Source organism: Cryptomeria japonica, chromosome 8 (genome assembly GCF_030272615.1).
Source record: "Cryptomeria japonica chromosome 8, Sugi_1.0, whole genome shotgun sequence".
Taxonomy (NCBI): domain Eukaryota; kingdom Viridiplantae; phylum Streptophyta; class Pinopsida; order Cupressales; family Cupressaceae; genus Cryptomeria; species Cryptomeria japonica.
In genome coordinates, this window is record NC_081412.1 from 172304491 (window position 1) to 172325777 (window position 21287).

At 37.3% G+C, this 21287-nt stretch overlaps 1 protein-coding gene across 2 annotated transcripts in view; it reads right to left on the reverse strand.

Moving 5' to 3' along the window:
• Positions 1 to 21287, reverse strand: part of LOC131050625 (ribose-phosphate pyrophosphokinase 1) — a 146732-nt gene that overhangs the window by 40547 nt on the left and 84898 nt on the right. For both annotated transcript variants that reach the window (XM_057984825.2, XM_057984824.2), the window contains exon 6: positions 9133 to 9202. In XM_057984825.2, coding sequence (XP_057840808.1) covers positions 9133 to 9202 — 70 coding nt within the window. The remainder of the gene's footprint in view (positions 1 to 9132; positions 9203 to 21287) is intronic.

Sequence of the window (21287 nt, forward strand, 5' to 3'; positions counted from 1 at the left end):
GTTAGCAGGAACAACATTAACACCAAGCACCAGTTACCACCCCCAGACTGACGGACAGACAGAGGTAGTAAATAACTGGATAGAAGGGTACTTAAGGAACTATGTCATGGGCCAACAAACAAGTTGGATTAGATGGTTACATCTAGGAGAATATTGTTATAATACCACCCACCATTTGTCTATAGGAATGAGTCCATTCAAAGCACTATACAGTTATGAGGCCCCATTGTTTGGAGGATTGGACTCCCAAGATAGCAAAGTACCCAGCTCTCAAGAATTTATCCAAAAGAATACTAATCTCATGAAGGCACTTAGAGACAATTTACATCATGCCCAAAATCAGCAAAAACTCTATGCAGACAAGAAACGAGTGGAGAGATCATTTGAAATAGGGGATCTAGTTTTCTTGCGGTTGCAGCCATATAAACAAACATCCATCAAAAAGAATGGAACAGAGAAACTCAAACCACGATTCTATGGACCATACCGTATAACACGGAGGGTAGGAGAAGTGGCCTATGAATTAGAACTTCCCAAGGATAGCCGCATTCACAATGTATTTCATGTATCCAGATTAAAAAGAGTTTTGGGACAACAAGTTGTACCATGTCAAACATTGCCCCCACTTGACGATGAGGGACAACTTATCCTAGAACCAGAAGTCATCATTGATACTAGAGAGAAGAAGTTGAGGAATAGGACAGTGAAAGAGGTCCTAATCAGATGGAAGGGACTACCCAATGAGGATGCTACTTGGGAGAAGGAAGAGACTCTTAAAATGCTTGAGGACAAGCAAAGTCGAGAGGGAGGGACTGTAATGACCCCTGATTTATAAATATATTGTGACACTTAAAGACACATTGATCATTGTTAATTAAATTATTATAAATTAATAAATCACTACTCTTTAGTTGTAAATGCTAAATAATAATTGCTATTATAATAACTAAATAATAATAATAATAAATGATTAATAATTATTTATAAATAAATGATAAATAATAAATATTATTATTGTAAACCAAGAAAATACTATATAATATATCATTAAACAATAAAACCATGATTCTCTTAAAAATAATAACCAATACATAATACAATAATCAAATATTAAAATATAAACGAAATTAAACGAATAAATAGTAAAAGATAAGAAGATGTTAAATAAACATAAATCGAACTATGGAAATAAAGGGAAATATGCATTAGTTTAATTTAAACAAACATAGCGATCTTTTCCAAAGACGTGACTTCCAAAAGTCACAACCCGAGCCATGTCCGCAGAGGGAGCCACCGACACGCCTATGAATAATGCGTCTGAGAATTGTGGAGGGGGTAGAAAGGAAGTCGGAGTAGCGCACGTAGCAAAGAAGGTGATCACCATTAGCCAGGGGTATCAGAGCAGAAACTTCGCGTAAACCGCGCAGCCAGCATATAGGCAGACAAGCAGGGAGTGCGTGGTCACGCCTCTACCTGGCGTCTCCAATAAACTACAAAGGGAGACATGCAATGGTGTAAACGCCAGAATATAGTAACAAAAGGGTATGCAATCTCCAGAATCCACAAGAAGTCAACACACCAACAGGTAAATTACGTTGAACACCTCATAGGTATGCAGAGCTAGAATCAATCATACGATTAGGATACTATTATTTGTATAATATTTAATCCTGCCCAGAATCACTATTAATCACAAGTTTATAATTATAGTTTGCATATAGCATTAAGCAAATATAATCATTCTAAGAGTAATAGAGGACGATTTCAGGGGTAGTATAGAGTAGCTAGAGGAATTATTACAGAAATAGTATACCATAGAGTACCAAGAGACCAAGGAGGATCTCGGCAGAGACATATAACAGGAATATCGAGTTCTCTTAAGAGAACTCAAAGAGACTAGAGGGCATTCCTTGAATGTCATGGTTCCAATTCAGGAATCCAGAGGGAGATTCGTAATGAATCTCTTAAGAGGCAATATATATATTGTAGAGGTTAACCATGTGCACATGTCAGAGATAGGCAAGCTTGGACAGGGGTGGGATCTCTACCAAGTTTTGGGAGCATTAATGAGTTCACTCATTAATAGAGATCCTATAGAGACCCTAGGCGGATATTACCTGGGTTGTCCTAACTGAGAAAGAGTTCTCAATAGAGGGTTGGGTCAATCAAGGAAAAATCAACCTAAGAAATGTTTCCATTTTATATAGTTAGCAATCAATCAATGAGCATTTAATTGTTGAAAATGTAGAATAACATGTCTTTTCTACTAGTATAAATAGCACATTTAATACACATGTTTACTTATCTTCCGTATTTTGTTTGGAGTACTAACATTTGTTTGCAGGTCTTAAGCTTCAAATAGACAACTCCCCACTAGGGACATTACACATAGCAAACGAACCCTGAATTTGACGAAATTCAAAACGCAATTCAAGGATGGATTGAGGATTAAGCCAGTCCAAGGATTAGTCAAAATTCTGCCTCAGGAAGCATGCCATAGAGTAAAGTTTTTCATTTTTTCACAAAAATTTGATGTAGTGGTCCTTCATTTTTTAAAACAAAAATGAGGACAACATATAGCAATCCCGAACTGAAGCCTTTATTAACCCATCGGAATAGCTACTATCGGCGAGATAACCTTTTTGTGCAACTCCGATAAGGTAAACTTACCCTAATGACCCCATGTCGCCATAACTATACCGAACAAGGCAAATGAACGACTATCGAAATAACCTTCCATAGTCGGCTAAACCATATTTGCCAAACCCGATAGAAGAAACTATCTCGATGACTCTTTTATCGAAATAACTATCCCGATGACAAACTTGACACTTCTTTTACAACAACGACACCACATCAGAATAACTATCCCGATGACAACATTGACACTTTTTTTACAACAATGACACTTTATCGGTATAACTTATCCCGATGACAACATTGATAGATTTTTACAAACTTGCAAAATATGACTCCAACTCTGACATACAGACCTAAAAACATGAAATGACATTACATGACCGCTAACTCCTAAGACTCAAACATCTAATGAACATGATGACTTGATGCTAGGTGCTCCTGCACCACTGTCAACATTTAGTTTTTGTTGATTTTGGGCATGTTGGAGGTTCTCTTTGAAGGCATTCATGATGTCGATATTTTGCTAGACAAAATCTTTAGCTCTTGGTACTCTGTTGTCTCGGATGATGCCCCCAAATGATGTGGCTTCATAACCATGCAAAGCTTTGAATGGACTCATCCCTATAGACATGTGATGAGTGGTGTTGTAGTAGTACTCTCCAAGGTGCAGCCTTTTAATCCATGCTTTTGCTGTCTTGTAACATAGTTCCTTAGATATCCCTCTATGCATTTGTTGACAATTGTTGTTTGCCCATCCGTTTGTGGATGGTAACTAGTGCTAAAGGTGAGTTCTTTTCTTGCAAATCGAAAGAACTCTTGCCAGGATTTGACTAAGAAAACGGCTGTCCCTGTCACCGACTATGTTCTTGGGTAAACCATGGAGTCTAAAGATTTCTTTAAAAAACACTTATGCTATTTGAGTAGCTTTGTAATCTGTAGATATTGCAAAGAAATGAGCATACTTTGTAAGTCTATCTACTACTACCTAAATGCAATCCTTACCATGCACCTTGGGTAAACCTATTATAAAATCCATGGAAATGCTTTACCACTTCTGGTTTGGAATGGGTAGTGGGTGTACTAGACCTACTGGGTGGCCTTGTTCCTGTCTTATTTTGTTGGCATGTCATACATTCTTGCACATGCTTAAGGACATCCTTCTTTAATCCTTTCCATGAATATCTTTCCCTAATCTCTTTATATGTCTTGTAGTAACCCTAGTGCCCCACCAAGGGATTGTCAAGGTATTCCTTCAAGACCTCACTCTTCATCCTTGAATGTGATGGAAGGTATACTCTACCTTTGTGTAGGATAATGCCTTCACATATCTTGTATTCGTCATTTGGTGTCTTTCCTTCTAATATTTCATTCCATTGAGGACCTTTGGCATATTCTATGATGATATCATTTCTCCATCTTTCCAAAATGCTAGTAATGGTGTTTAGGCAAGGTCGCCTTAACAGTGCATCTGCTACCAGATTATTGGATCCTTTGACATATTCAATGTCAAAATCATAAGCTTGAATCTTACTTGCCCATTTCTATTGGTGATCATTCAGGTCCTTTGATTCATAAAGTAGCGTAGACTATCGTGGTCAATCTTGACATGGAACTTCCCACAAACTAGGTACTGCCTAAACTTAGCCAAGGCATGCATGATGGCCAACATCTCTTTATCATAAATCGAATAGTGTCTTTCAACTTCTGTCAGCTTCCTGCTTTCAAATACTATAGGATGTTTCCTTTGCATAAGGACTGCTCTGATTCCTTCCCCTAAAGCATCACATTGCAATTTGAATGGTAGGGTGAAATCAAGGATAGCTAGGACCGGGCATGACATCATGGTTTCTTTTAACTGTTCAAATGCTTGTTGTGCTTTGTCATTCCACATGAAGGCTCCTTTCTTGGTCAGGTTTGTGAGTGGGGCTGCAATTTTGGAGAATCCCTTCACAAAGCATCTATAATAGCAGCATAATCCCACAAAACCTCTAAGTTGGGTCAGGGTCTTGGGTGTGGACCATTCCTTAATAGCTTTGATCTTCTCCTCATCAATGCTCACACCATCTTCATTGATCTTATGGCCTAAGTAGAGTATTCCCTTCATGCCAAATTCACATTTGGAAACTTTGGTATATAGGAATTATGTCTCTAATATACTTAGAACTTCTTCAACGTGCTGGAGATGTTCCTCCCAAGTTCTGCTATAAATAAGAATGTCATCAGAAAATACAAGTGAGGATTTGATGGAAAACATGGTTCATATAGGGTTGGAAGGTGGCTGGTGCATTTGTAAGTCCAAAGGGCATAACTAAGAATTCCAAATGCCCATAATGACATCTTAAGTTTGTCTTGGGTACATCTTCCTTCCTCATCCTTATTTCATGGTAACCTGACCGTAAATTGATTTTCGAGAAATACCGAGCTCCTTGAAGCTCATCGATCAATTCATCTATCATTGGTTTGTGGGAGGAAAACTTGTCTAATACCACACATTGTGCAATCCATTCCCCTTGTCCATGTTGAATGATTCTTTCCATTCCTTTGCATGAAACTACTCTTGGAGCCCCATTTGATGGTCCTTTCAATGTTACCTCCAATCCATCATGCCTGAAGCAAATTTCTAGATTTGGAAGATCCATGGTGAAATGCCCCAATTAATGGATCTGGGGTGTCCCGAGTATTACATCATTTCCCAATGTTACTACATAAAAGTTTCCTTGTATTGTATGATCTCCCACCTTAATTTCTAGTTGGGGAATCATTGTGGTACAATGTGCTATGGATCCATTTGCTAAGACCACCTTGAATCCCTTAAATTCTTTTGTTTTCAGCTTCCTCTTTGCCACTAAATTCTGATTTATGAAATTGTGGGAGGCCCCACTATCCACCAAGGCAATTACTTTTTGCCCTTTAAGTGTCCCTTTAAGTCTTAAGGGTCTATGTTCATGTTCTCGTGAGATTCTGCCAATGTTCCATGCTCTTCCTCTTCGAACCTTGCCCTCTTGTATAGGCTCCGTTTAGTTCCTCCATCTTCTGTTTCTTCTATTTGATGTATTTGACCTCTTTGGCTTTCATTGTCATGCCTCCATCATTCTTTGCATTTGAAACATAGATTCTTCCTTCTTAAGTCTTCTCTTTGGTCTAGGCCATCTTTTGTTTGGCATTTATGTCCAAAATTCCACATTTCTTTGCAGAAATAGCATGGTCTCCCTTTCTCTTTATAGTCTTCATCTCTACGAGGATTCTCTGGATATGCTTTGGATACCATATATTTTGAGTTTTCTTTGGAGCAATTGGCTTCAACTTTAATGGCCCTTTGTATTGCTTCACCCAAACTTTGGAGATCCAAGGGCTTTACTATTTTTTTTATTGACTAATTGAGTCCTTCCACAAATAGATAGGTAAGCCTTCCTTGAGAGAGGTCGGGGACCATGACTGCTAATTTTTGAAATTCATTGGCATAATCTTCCACAGTTCCTTGTTGAGTGAGTAGAGTTGATTCTTTGAAGTACCATTCCAAGTGCCTTTGATCAAACCTCTTGATGAGCTTTTGGGTGAATTCGCCATAAGTCATGATGTTTTGATGCCCTTGAGTGATAAGGCCATGATGCCACCAGTCATGTGATGTCTCAGCTAGATGAAGAGTAGCAAACTTGATAGCATTTTCCTCCATCATAGGACTTAGTGATAGATATGTATCCAGTTTTTGGACCCATGACTGGGTGGTAGATTTCCCTAAACCATCAAAGTAGGGTAAGGACATTTTCCTTATCCTTGCCTTGAGGTCTTTGTCGGTGTCTTCTTCTTCTATTGGAGTTAACTTGTGTCTTGACCTCATAGTACTCCTGAAAGGGAATATGCCCTTGTACTTTGGGATCCAACCTTGCATAGATTTCTGCTAATTCTTCTACACTATCGGTCATTGGTTCCTCTCCATCAGGCATAGGTTCTTCTCTAGGCAAGAATGATGGCATGGTGGGTCTACGAGTGGAGACTTGAGTTGAATGTTTGTTTTCGGAGTAATGGGAATGTGTATCTCTTCCTTGATTCTGATTAGCTCTTGCATTGTTGTTGTTCATGCTTTGGATAACTTGAAGGATCAGTTGGTTTGTCCTTTAAAATTTTTCATTGGTCTGCTCCATGAAAGTTCTTAGTTCATTTGCCACTTGTTCTGCCATAGCTGATTGGCCACTTCTACGTTCATAAGTTTGCATTAACTGGATTTCCACAAGATGGCAAGATTATTGCTCTGATACCACTGTGATGTTCCCTAGAGGAACCCCTTTCCTTGGCTGATTGATGAAAGATTAAAGGAAGAAGATAGTTACAGCATAAGCCAGCTATGGAGACTAATATAATTAAATCATATTAAGTCCGAAAATAAATATTTCTTATATGCAAAATAAGTATATATATGATGAACATCCACTATATTGCTGTTCTGAATTTTATTCTTGACTGGATAATACACCCAAACTGAATGAGCTGTGATCAAAATATATTCTTGCCCAATCCTTGAGTTATTGCTGTTCCTGTACGGGCTGTTAATCTTCTATGCTCCTTGGATATGGACTGGTCTTTGACTCTTGTAATATTTGACAGCGAGTTCTGATTTAGTTTCCCCTAGTATTCAGACTGCTAGCATCTCTGATTTTCTTTCTACCCCCCCTTTGGAATGATCTCACTCTCCCTAAGTTCCTTGAGAGTTCAAATAGATGCATCCCTCTATTGCAATCTTGGATCGCACCTTTTGGTTTTAGGAATAGTTAATATTTATTTAGTTCATGTCTTTCATCAATACATGTTCCTTAGAAAAATCGTGTCTTTTCTTCCTTAATCATATTTGTTCATTCATCATTGCTAATCCGTCTTCCTTGATCTAACCGCATATTGTAAATATAAATCATGCCTTAATCAATATTGCTAACCCGTCCTCTTTAATCAATATTAATCACATCTTAATCAATATCAGTCTTCCACAGTGACAATGTTTTAGACAGCAAGACTCTGCAATTTTGTCTCTTAGAGACTTCTCAAAATTGGTTTGCATATGGCAAGTATGGGGATATCACACTGTACAAAAGCTGCTTCCCTTGAGGAAATTGAGCAGACAGTGACCAACTTTGAGACCAAGGTTGCATTGGCACCTCCTCTAAACCTTGTGAGGAAGGTCTAAACAACTTAAAAAAAAATCTCATTTTTTCAATTGTGTGGTGTCAAATGGTATCATGTGCACTTACATGGGAGATTCAATGATTAGTCAACTATATTCCCAATAATTAAATGAGAAAAACAGCCCCAAAATGTGTGTTGGAGAAGAAGCAGGCCACGAAGTGCTCACTCTCGAGAGTGCCGTTTTGATATACAATGGCACCTGCAACCATCAGGGCAGTGAATGTGAAATTTAAGAGCTTAAACACCAAGAATGAAAAAACAGAGACCATTACCATACACATCAAGGTGTTATGACGGTCCCAAAGAATGGAGTAGGAGTGATAATCATTAATATGGGAAACCTTTGTATTCTAGAAGGCCAAGATTACACCAGTGTCTAGTGGGAAGGTTATATAACCTGGGTCACAAGGGTGTGGGAGTAAGAAAATATTCCCCCATAAGTAAAGAGGTGCAGAGCATGGCCGAAAGTTCTGCTCAGCCATGGGAGTGCACAGGATGCAACTGAATTTGTTTTTAACAAGAATGCTTCAACACCAACTAGTGAGGATGGTGTTCCTAGCATGGGCCACCAGCATCACTAATAGGACTTCCACTTCCATCTGACCCACCAATTACCAGCATGGACAAGTTAAAGTTAAGTAGCCCATTTTGGTTTGTGACATGTCTATTGATTTTCGTTCATTTTGTGATCTATAGTTTTGTATTTTCTCGTCGTCTTAAGGATATTTCCATCTAGTGTATGCTTGGCACCTGAAGTAACTCAGCAAATGTTAGTCTCTTGACATCTTCTGCTCATGGACATTTTCATTTTACTTGTCTAGTTTTAGCAAAGGAATAGAGAGCAATAGAACCTCCATTTATCAATCAAACAAAAATCACATAATAGGCACAAGAAGAATTACATGGAAGTTTTGACATGAACACAAATAGAACAATATAGTTAACAAAAAATGCAAGAGTACCCTAACAACTGATGCATTGACTGCATAACCGTATTTATGGGTCACTATAATTTTGAATATGAAAGTTGTCCCGCCTAGAATTATTATCTTAAATAGGAAATGAAATTCAAAAAAGTTGCAAATATAGTTTAACCATGCAGATCACTATCAATCTTTCAAAATCACAATTGAATGCATGTTTATTGGGTGTACAATTACTAATTGTCTGCTACAAATGTGCCTAGTCTTAATACCAACCACAAGTAGAACTTAACCTTATTTTGTCACTTAAAACATCATATATTAAGCACAAGCAAAAAAATATCTAATTCAGGGTAAGAGAAAATAACCATAAGAACTGATATAAGTGCCATACCAGCTGTATCAATCATGTCGTCAACCATGACAGCTACCTTTCCTTTAACATCACCAATGAGATTCATGACCTGCAGGAAACATATCCATCCATCTTTGCATACCCAAACAAAAGTCCTGCTTTGACATCCCATACTAAAAGTAGACAATTGTGAAATATAAAACTGTAGACCTTACATGAGTAACTAGAGTATATAGCTTCATGATAACATTGAATTTTGTGATTATAGAACTTTTTACCCAAATGTGTACAAGGATTAATATCCCTTTTATTTATGTAAATGGGGCAAAAGTTGCTAAATGAAACAACACTTAAATGTGAATTATTGAAGGATTAAATGGTGTAATTAGTGATTTTGAAAGGGTATGTTGATTGATCAACTATGTTGGAAAATTATTTATTCATTGTAAAACCTGAACATTTGGTATGATGGATTCTCTTGCATGAATAAATCAAGGAAGGTCGTGAGCATTGGAAAAGGGGAATGTAGCGTATGTCCAACCAAGGATACAAGGTATTACTTCAAAGCTTCTAACGAAGGATGTGGTGAATGAACGGTTGCTATTGTTTCATAGTTTAACTCCTAGAGTGTGGCCAGAAACATAATACCTTGCATTTGATCACTAAGAGAACAAATAGCTAAAATCCATAAAATTCATTAGATATGTATTTGAAGTTTGAACATTAGTAATAAAGGAAATAAATGTTTCATATGTATTTTGGATAGTAACTGTAATTATTTCTATGTTTGCCTGCCTACAGTTTATCATACTGTAAAAATTATTAAATATATGTTTGATAATTAGGAATTTAGTTATATACAACAGTAACAATACCACATAGAATGTCACCACAAAAACCATGGGAACTTGTCAATGCCATGAAATTTACACATGAATATGTTTGACATGGTTTTTTCTGTAAAAGCGCTTGATATCATGATTACAACGCTCAGACTTGTTTGGCTGATTTCTTCCTAAATTGGCACTAAGACTCACAAAATAAATAAAAAAAATAAAAATAAAACAGAGGGCCCTGAAGTAAAGAACCTTTAAAAGAGAAGTCAAGGCTCACATCAAATCATCACTTGTCATTTTGCATTTTTGAATACTTTCCCTGGGATTTATCTTTGTGTTCATCTTTCAATTCAAGGACAAAAACCCTCGACACTTCAGAGATCTTGAAGATGAAAAGTCTCTTGATTTCCAAGGTTGGATTTGATCACAAAAGTCCTCTTGTTCAGAAGAGGTGATTCCACCTAGGGATCACATTTGTGCTCAAAGAATTGAAGTCATTTTCAGCCTACTACAGTATTGCTGCAGTGAACTATTGAAGATTTCAGCTTGTAGAGAATTGGATCAAATTATACTTGTGAGCAACAAATCATTGTTATTGCTCATTTTCAAAATTTAACAGCATATGTTGTTGGTGTTCATCATCCATATTCATTGTTTAAACCACCAGATTGAGGATTATCATTCTTTGTTACTATAACAATCAGATTTTATTCAAGGGTTGTTCTGTCATACATTGCTGCCATTCACCTCCACCATACCTCCTGGCACCGCTGCCGCTGAACATCATTGTCACTACCCATATCTGCTGCCATATCCTCTTTGTTGGAGGGTTTACATTGCTATACTAGCATTAATCACGGAGTACATTCATTTTCCATTGCTGTTCTAAGGGTTTTTACATTGCTATACTGTCATAAAACAGCAAGTACATCCATGTTCTATAGCTGTTCTAAGGTTTTACATTGTTTTACTGTCATAAATCAGCAAGTATAATCATGATTTATTGTTGTTCTAGGGCTTATATTGTTGTATATTCATAAATAAGCAAGTTCATTAGAGACCTATTGATGTTCTAAGGTTTACTACTGCTTTTCATTCACAACTCAGAAAGCGTACTTGAGATTTATTCTTGTTCTAGGTTTGATGCTGTGATTCATGCACAAATCAGCAAGCATACTTGATACCTAATTTGTTCTAGGGTTTCATAATTGTTGTTCATGCACAAAATAGCAAATACATCTGTTGTGACGCATTTAATGGTTTATATCAACATATGAGGATTTGATCCAGACAATTGAAGTTAAGATCAGCACTTAGTTTCATTTAAGTTTGTTGTTGTAGTTTCATTCTTGTTTCAAAAATCAGAAAAAAAAAAAATATAAATATACATATTTCCAAAAATCCCAAAAAGGGAAATTACAATCGTTCATCACCTATGCCAATTTACCATGTGTAGGCAGAATTTTTACTAACATAAACCATTTTTACAAGCCTTGGCCAGGGATTTCTTCAGGCCATCTTTGGCAGGCACCATGTTTCAAGACTTTAGCAGAATTTCCAAGCGTCAAACCAATGCAAATATGTGCTGGTCATAGTTGCTGATAACTTGAGCCATATTTTCTCAGCTGAGCAGAAGTTCCCAGTGGCAAAGCCACCACAAAAGTGTGCCAACCATGTTTGACACAGAGTTTCAATCTTTTGAGCCAGCTCTTCATGCAATGGGTGGAATTTTTAGAGGCAAGACCACTACACAAGTGCAGCCACATTCTTGAATGGATGTTTGACAGAATTTTGTCCTGACATAGCCATATCAATTTCTGAGCAGAAATCATATCCACTTTAAAAAGCCACTTTTCCAAGCTGAGTTTTCACGTCATATTGCCAGTTTGTCATGACTTGAGTGGAATTTCAAATAGCTTAAACCAAACAGGAGATAATGACTCACTTAGCTATCTTTCCATTCTTTCACCTTTTGTTGATGCCTCAATCACTATCTTGAACATCATCATTATTTCATTTTAAAACAGCTACAAGTCTGTAACCTTCATCAACCTGTGAGAACTTGAAAAACAAGACCATGACACAATCAACCTTGCACCCTAGGGGGGAAGACCACAACTGATTTGGACAAACAACAAAACAATGATTAATTGACAATAAAAAGGAAAATGGGTGCAAAAGTTGAATTTTGTATGGGTACCAACAGCCTGGATAACAAGGAATTTTGATGGCCCAAACTGGTATATTCTTTGCCAGCAAAATGAGGAAATAGAAATCATCTTCTAATCAGCTGTGATTCTGCTACGGAGGTTTGGAGTCATCTTAGTAGCAAGTTCAAACCTGCTCTCCTTGTCCCTGACTCATTCCAAGAAGCTATTGATTTACCTAATAGAATACAATCTGCTTATAAAATTTATGCTAAACTTATGTTTCGAAGATATTCTTTTGGGCTATATGGAAAGCATGAAAATGCTTAATTTTCAAAGATGACAGAACTCCTGATTAGGCTACAGCAATCACTATTCAAAAAATGCTAAGTGAATGTATTGATCTTGCTCTCAAATTGGATAAAATGAATAAAAAGGAAATATACAAGAACATCATTAAACAACAAAGGTTTTATACTCTTCTTCAATGGTGCCTCTATGGGCAATCCTGGAGTTGCTAGAAGTGGAGTGATGACCTTCAATGCCATAGTAATCTTGAAATTTGCTACGGGATTTGACACTACTACAAACAATATAGTAAAGGCTCAGGCCCTTAAGCATGTTCATTTTTTGGCTAAGGAAAAAGGAATTGAGGTTTTAAAAGTTTATTGAGATCTAGGCTGCTCATCAATGCAGTAAACCTCTCCCATTGCAAGTCAGCCTCCATCATAGTTTGAGAACTCGTCTAGGACTCATTAAGACTCACAAGACTCATGAGGACTCACGGGACTCAAGAGTCTGTTGGCTCGTTGAGTCAACTCGCCATGGACTCACGAGCTGCGTCCTGCCAAGTTGCCCCAAAAAACGCCCGAGTTTTTGCTAAGCACTCACGCGAGTCCTAGGGTCAAACTCGCGAGTCCTAACCTAGGACTCTCGCGCCTACCTGGAAACGCCTAGACAGCTAAAAAAGACATTATTTTGGTTTTTTTTCATTTCATTATGCTGTTTGGTGCCTAAAATAGGTCTACAGATGTCCATTTCTTCATATTTTGATTCAAATTCATCCATTTTCAATCATCCAAAAAAATTCGTGGGCATAGCCCCCCAACCCCAACTTCTGCCACGCGGGGAAATGCAAGTGCATTTCCCTGTACCCCTTCTATCATTGGATTTTTCTCATATCTATCACCTTGTGTAGCTTATCATTGCTGCCCCTCAAACCCATTAGGGTCTCCACTATCAAACCCCCACTAGTTATTGAGTATGAATTATGAAATTTCAAATATAAGTGTTTCATGATCATATGAGATGTGCAATGTTTGAATCATGACAAATTCATGGTCAAAATAGGCTTTTATGTTCTCTAAATGCATTAATTTATTTTTATTTTTTGTAAAACTATGGCTTTATTTTGCCAAGTCCTAGCCGAGTTTTTTGTCGAGTCTATGCTGAGTCCCAAGTCCGAGTCCCATTTTGGGTTGCAAAGTTCGCACGGAGTCCAAGTTTTCAAACTTTGGTCTCGATTACCAACCTTGTGAAATTCATCTGCATTTGTTGCATATTGAATTGGATCACATAAAAGAGCTAAGAATGGAGAAATCTGATCACATGGCTAAAATTGGAGCCAGCGTTCACAGGCACTTAGACAAGCATTCGTCTACATTTGTTGCATATCATTTTTATGTTATTAAATCTTGACTTTAAATGTGAGTTATCAAATTCACAGGCACTTAGAGAAGCATTAATGATAATGAAGTCTATCTTGACTTTAATTTAGTTATCACTTTAATAAAAATCTTGACTTCATTATCATTATTTTTATGTTATTAAATCTTGACTTTAAAATCGGAGTCAAGATTTAATAACATAAAAATAATAAAGTTATTTATTAAAGTGATAACTAAATTAATTCACTTTAACAAGTAATTTTATCATTTTATTGTTATTAAAATTTTATAAATGTAATAAGAAAATATATTTAATAAAGTGACTTATCAAATCACTTTAATAAACATTTTTCTACTCCATTTATAAAATCTTTTTAACTTTAAATGTAAATATGACATAAAACAAAGGCATTAAGTAATAAATTTAAATTATTTTAATAAATATTTATTTCATTTAAATATAAAACCTATGCTTAATCTCCATAAAAACCATATTTATTAAGTGACTTATTTTTATCACTTAATCATATTTACATCATTTTAGAACTTATATTATTAAGTGATAAAAATTAATAAATATGGGCAAGGGGGATGCAAAATAAAGAAATTCGACCCCTTTGCATTTTCATGTGGCATGAGAGAAGATAAAAAAAATAAAAAGACAAGGTAAAACAAATGCCTTAGGCTATCGATGCATATAGGGAAAAGGAACCCTAAAACTTATCATTTCTTCTTGCATGATATTTTCATCCTTTTGTTGCCGCCATGCTAGGGTTTGAAAGGAGTTTGACCTGCTAAACCTAGTTGATTCTAAATGCTCTCATGTGGATTTTCTTGTGTAAAAAGTGTGGAGGCTGCACTTACTGCTAAATGTTAAGAATTTGACTTTCACTGCTGCGATTTGAAGTCGATTTTGTGTGTGCTAGGTATGATTTCCTATGAGCTGGGCGCTGCCCTCTTTGGCCGCCATGCTGCTGCTTCTGGGAACGATTTTCTTCAGATTTTTCCACCATTAATGATTGCTTCAGGTGCATGTTTCTTTTATACCAAATAACTCGATTTTCTAAGCATATTCCTTTGGAAAAAGACTGTAAGATATTGGTGTTGTTGTATAGTGTTTTCTCCTTGCATTGCGTGTTTGAATCGAACTCTATTTTGATTTAAAATGAGAAAAAGATTGCAATTCGAAAACATCACCTAGGGTTTTTATCAAATTACTTGCATCCTCTTTTCTCCATTCCTTACCACGCATTCTCATTGATCTCTTCAGCACCTTAATATTCACTTTCACACTTTACAATGTAAAAGGGTGTCTGATTCACTTCTTTGGAATGGTTATCTTCCTTACTGCTGTTGGTTTCAGTTTCTTCTTTTGGCACGGCCAATCCATCATACACTCCTGAACGCTGTTAATTTTAGTACTTTTCGATTGCATAAAATTCAGAAAAATTAGATTTAGATTAATTAATTTATTGTTTTCAGACTTTAGGCATAATAAAGGAAATGAAATGCTAAAGACAATGCACAGTTACCCTGGGAAAACCTCCTAGGAGGAAAAACCCAGCCAAAGGATCCTCAGATCTGATTTATGATTTAGAATTCAATCAGGAAATTACACACTTATCTGGTTTTACAGCCACCATGAGGGAGGAATAATTAGGTTACAGTCCTCCTTATCTGATTACAGCCCTTTAATGGAGTCTTCAATGTTGTATGATGATCTGCTGTCTCTAAGAGAGTTCGCTGCCTTCAATGTAAGGTCTGCTGCTGTTTGATCAAGTTCGCACCCTCCTATTTGGGTCTGCTACAACATGTGAGGTTCGTTGTTTGCTGGTTGAAGTCTAATGTAATCCTTATGAAGTTCGCTGCCTACTATGGAAGACTTTGATCTTGCTTGAAGTTCGCTGCCACTATGTGGAAGTTCGCTGCATAGGTATAAATTTCGCTTCTTCACCAAAGATTGTTTTATCAACATAAAACTTGATTGTTCTAAATGAGAGGAAAGTGTTGCATTTATAGGTGACATATAGATCCCTAAACATGTCGGCCTCCTTTATACTTTAAACATTTTATTGCTTTCCTTTTAATTTATCTTGATGGGGTCGGCCCTATCAAGGAGGCGTGTTTATTTGAGTGTGTGTGGCGAGCAAACCTTAAGTGTCGTGGTGATGGGCCTAGCCCTATATAAAGGGGGCAGATTCCAATGTTGCCTAAGGCAATAGGAATCCGCTAGCCCTAATTACAACCAACACTCCCTCTTAATTAGGGAATAGAATCATAATCATAATCTTCCAGCTTGCACACAAGCATAGACTGGATCCACCTTCCATTACTCACAGAGGGTGGAGAGGATCCTTTGCTTACCATCTTACATTGCCCGCAGAGGATGGTCATAGGTTACAATACCATCTTACATTGCCCGCAGAGGATGGTTTAAGTTTATACTTCTCCCTGAGAAGTTTACAATACCACCTTACATTGCCCGTAGAGGGTGGTTAACATTTACAATACCATCTTACATTGCCCGCAGAGGATGGTTAATAATCACACTTCTCCCTGAGAAGTTTACAATACCACCTTACATTGCCCGCAGAGGGTGGTTAACATTTACAACACCATCTTACATTGCCCGCAGAGGATGGTTTAAGAATTATGCTTCTCCTTGAGAAGTTTTACATTACCACCTTACATTGCCCGCAGAGGGTGGATTTATACAATACAAAGTATCATTGCACTAGAGACTCCCTCTCAATTGGAGATTCATTTTCCACAATACCAAGTCTATCCCTGAAGTACACAAACTTCACTTTTGCTAGAGGCTTGGTAAGAATATCTGCAACCTGCTCATCAGTGTTGACATACTTCAGCTGAATGGCACCTCTTTGCACCATGTCCCGAACATAATGAAAATGAGTTTCCACATGTTTTGACCTGTCATGAAACACTGGATTGTTAGACATTTTAATACAACTCTGGTTATCACAGTGAATGACTGTAGGATCCCATGGCTGACCAAACAGTCCAGCAAGAAGCTTACGAAGCCATACTGCTTCTCTGGAAGCTACACTTGCAGCAATATACTCAGCTTCAGCAATGCTCAATGCCACTGAGGATTGTTTTCTACAAGCCCAAGAGATCACTGCAGAGCCCAAGCTAAAGCAAATACCAGAGGTACTTTTCCTATCTTTGACGCTTCCAGCCCAGTTCGCATCAGAATAACCTTCCAAGGTTATTGGAGTGTTAAGTGGATACTTCAGCCCAAAACCAATAGTGCCTCGCAAATATCTTAGGATATGCTTGGCGGCAACCAGGTGAACATGCTTGGGTAGGCTCCTGAACTGGCTGAGAGCATTCACAGCAAAACATATGTCTGGTCTAGTATTGACTAGATACATCAGAGATCCAATCAACTGTCGGTACTCGAAAGGATCTACAAATTCAGAGTTAGCTGCAGAAATACTCAACTTCTTTAAGTTAAATTCCATAGGAGTAGACATTGGCTTACAATCCATCATCCTAAATCTTTTCAGAATGTCAATAGTATACTTTCCTTGACTTAGAAAGATTTCGTTAGATCTTTGCCATACTTCTAAACCTAGGAAATAATGCATTAGACCCAAATCTTTCATTTCAAATTCAGAAGCTAGATCTTTCTTGCATCCAATAATAAGTTCATTTTTACCAGTAAGAAATAAGTCATCCACATAAAGAACTAAAATCAACATTTCATCATTTGCAATTTTAAGATAAATGTTAGGGTCAGCATCATTTTTACGAAAGCCTAGACTTAACAAATATTTATCAATTCTTTCATACCAAGCACGAGGGGCTTGTTTAAGACCATAAAGAGCTTTCTTTAACCTGCACACGTGAGTTAATCTATCCTGGATCTCATATCCCTCAGGTTGCTCAATATAGACTTCTTCCTCAATGACACCATTGAGAAAAGCAATCTTAACATCCATCTGATGTAGTTTCCAACCCTTAGCAGCAACAATAGCAATGATCGTTCTAATGGAGGTATATCTAGCAACAGGGGCAAATGTTTCTTCATAATCTATGCCTTCCTTTTGAGAAAAACCACATGCTACAAATCTAGCCTTATATTTTTCAATACTACCATCAGCATTATGTTTAATTTTAAACAACCTTTTAGAGGAAACAACGGATTTACCTTTGGGTCGAGGCACAAGGTCCCATACATCATTCTTGATGATTGACTGATATTCTTCATCCATAGCAAGCTTCCAGGCATAATGACTTAGGGCTTCTTCAACATTGCAAGGTTCAGATTCAATGAGATTACACATTAAGGAAACATAGTTGGAAAATACCTGAGGTCTCTTAGATTCACGAAAGGTGCCACTTGGAGCAGCAAATCTTTCTACTTCTTGAATGGTGTTTCTTACCCAAAGTGGCCTCTTTTTGGAGACGATAATGTCACTGGGAATGTCACTGGGATTCATGGGCTCAGGAGGATCATCATGATCCTCTTGGGATGGAGGTTCAACTTGCTCCCTCTGAATCGCAAGGTTAGTATCAACATTCGTATTTTGATAAACATTAGATTCATCAATAACACAAGAGCCTTTCAATTTCTTAAAAGCAATGTCTTCTTCAAATGTAACATCCCTACTTACCTCAATGTACCTTTGACCTGGGATGTAGATCCTGAATGCCTTGGAGGATTCACTATATCCGACAAGCATGCCTTTCTTTCCGGAGGGTTCCAACTTTGATCGCTTTTCTTTAGGTATATGAACATAGACGAGACTTCCAAAGATTCTGAGATGACTGATGTCTGGTTTGGAACCTGTGAAAGCTTCTTCCGGGGTCATGTTCTTTAGAGCACGATGAGGACATCTATTCTGTATATATACTGCAGTTCTAGAAGCCTCAGCCCATAGAAAAGTCTGAAGGTCTTGATCGTGGATCATAGCCTTTGCAGCCTCCACAATGGTCCTATTCTTTCTTTCAGCGACACCATTTTGTTGAGGATTGTATGGAACACAAAACTCCCTCTTAATTCCTGATTCAACGCAAAAATCATGAAAGCTTCCGGAGGTGTACTCACCTCCATTGTCAAATCTTAAACATTTAATTTTTTACCAGAGGAGTTTTCAGATAATGCTTTAAATTCTTTAAATTTACTTAACACTTCATCAGATTCTTTAGTTTTCAAAAAGTAGATCCAAGTTTTCCTAGAGAAGTCATCTATGAAGATTACGTAATAAAGAAATCCACTAGGAGATGCCATAGACATAGGACCACATAAATCAGAGTGAACAAGTTCAAGTTTGTCTTTAGCTCTATTTTCGCTTTTGTGAAATGGACTTTTAACATTCTTACCAATAGCACAACCTTTACAAATGTTATCATGAACTTGACTGAGTTTAGGCATACCTTTGACTAACCTTTCAAGTGATGGAAGAGCTTGGTAATGTAGATGTCCAAGTCTTCTATGCCATAGTTCACAGGATTCCGGGACCTCATTAATGAGGGCTTGAATAGGGTTAGTAGAGAGCTTATAAAGACTATCATATCTATGACCAATTATGCGAGCAGATTTGAAACTAGCTTTCTTAGACCAAGCAAGAACTTTTCCTTCAGAAAATGCAATTTGATAACCTTTATCTTCTAGGGTAGAAATGGAAATTAGATTTCTTTTAATTCCAGCAACAAACAGTATATCACTGAGATGTAATGAAATCCCAGAATCTAAATTTAGAGAAGTAGAACCAGAACCTCTTACCGAATAACGAGCGTCATAGCCAATTACCACATGAAGACTGGTATCCTTTTCTACAAGACCTGAAAGGTGGTCACAGTAACCTATGATGTGTCTGGAGGCACCACTGTCAATCAACCATGTATTGCTATCTGAGGGAATACTGCTAGATAGGGCAGATATGAATAGGAAGTCATCATTGTGTTCTGAAACTTCATTTAGATTAGCTTCACTTTGGTTAGGGTTAAACTGGCATTCCTTAGCATAGTGACTGAATTTGTCACATCTAAAGCATCGCACATGCGAAGTATCTCTTGGTTTCTTCCAAGGGTGTTGGGAACTAAAACGTCTTGATTCCCTATTTCTTTTAGGATAAGGTTGCTTCCAATTACCCTTTTTCTTGCATTGGACAGCAAGCATGTGATGCTCATCTACATGAGGGCTCTTGGATTGACCTCTTGTGAAGAGGCGAGACTCTTCTTGGATGCAATCATTCTTAAGACGATCAAGGGAAGGTAGCTCAGACCGGCCACTTATGGTTTGGATAAATGATTCCCAAGAGAAGGCTAGGCCATTAAGGGCAATCATGACAAGGTCTTTGTCTTCCATGTTATGACCAATTAATCCTAGCTGATTCTTAAGTTCATAAATTCTCATGAAGTAGGAAATAACATAATCTTCTTTAGCCATTTTGATATTAAGTAGTTGTTGTCTTAACGTAATTGCCCTACTAAGATTGTTAACTTCATATGTACCTTGAAGATGGCTAAACATTTCCCTTGCAGTGGTGAATGAGGCAATAGAGGTGACGAGGTGATCTTTGACTGAATCAATGAGGATCTTCTTGGCCTTGACAGCATCCTTTTTGAATTGTTTTAACTTAGCAGCATCTGATGGCACAATTAGCTCTTTTTCTTCTATGAATTGGAGAAGGTCTTCTTCCTCGAGAGCCAACTTGATTCGAACTTTCCACGCAGTAAAATTTAGATCCCCATCAAGCCTATCTTCAACTTTCAGCCCCATTGACCTGATTTGCAAAAACTACAGCAAACTGAAAATAAAGGTGAACTGAATTTTAAATCTGAAGATTAATCTAACCAATTAGCTCTGATACCATGTTAATTTTAGTACTTTCAGATTGTATAAAATTCAGAAAAATTAGATTTAGATTAATTAATTTATTGTTTTCAGACTTTAGGCATAATAAAGGAAATGAAATGCTAAAGACAATGCACAGTTACCCTGGGAAAACCTCCTAGGAGGAAAAACCCAGCCAAAGGATCCTCAGATCTGATTTATGATTTAGAATTCAATCAAGGAAATTACACACTTATCTGGTTTTACAGCCACCATGAGGGAGGAATAATTAGGTTACAGTCCTCCTTATCTGATTACAGCCCTTTAATGGAGTCTTCAATGTTGTATGATGATCTGCTGTCTTTAAGAGAGTTCGCTGCCTTCAATGTAAGGTTTGCTGCTGTTTGATCAAGTTCGCACCCTCCTATTTGGGTCTGCTACAACATGTGAGGTTCGCTGTTTGCTGGTTGAAGTCTAATGTAATCCTTATGAAGTTCACTGCCTACTATGGAAGACTTTGATCTTGCTTGAAGTTCGCTGCCACTATGTGGAAGTTCGCTGCATAGGTATAAATTTCGCTTCTTCACCAAAGATTGTTTTATCAACATAAAACTTGATTGTTCTAAATGAGAGGAAAGTGTTGCATTTATAGGTGACATATAGATCCCTAAACATGTCGGCCTCCTTTATACTTTAAACATTTTATTGCTTTCCTTTTAATTTATCTTGATGGGGTCAG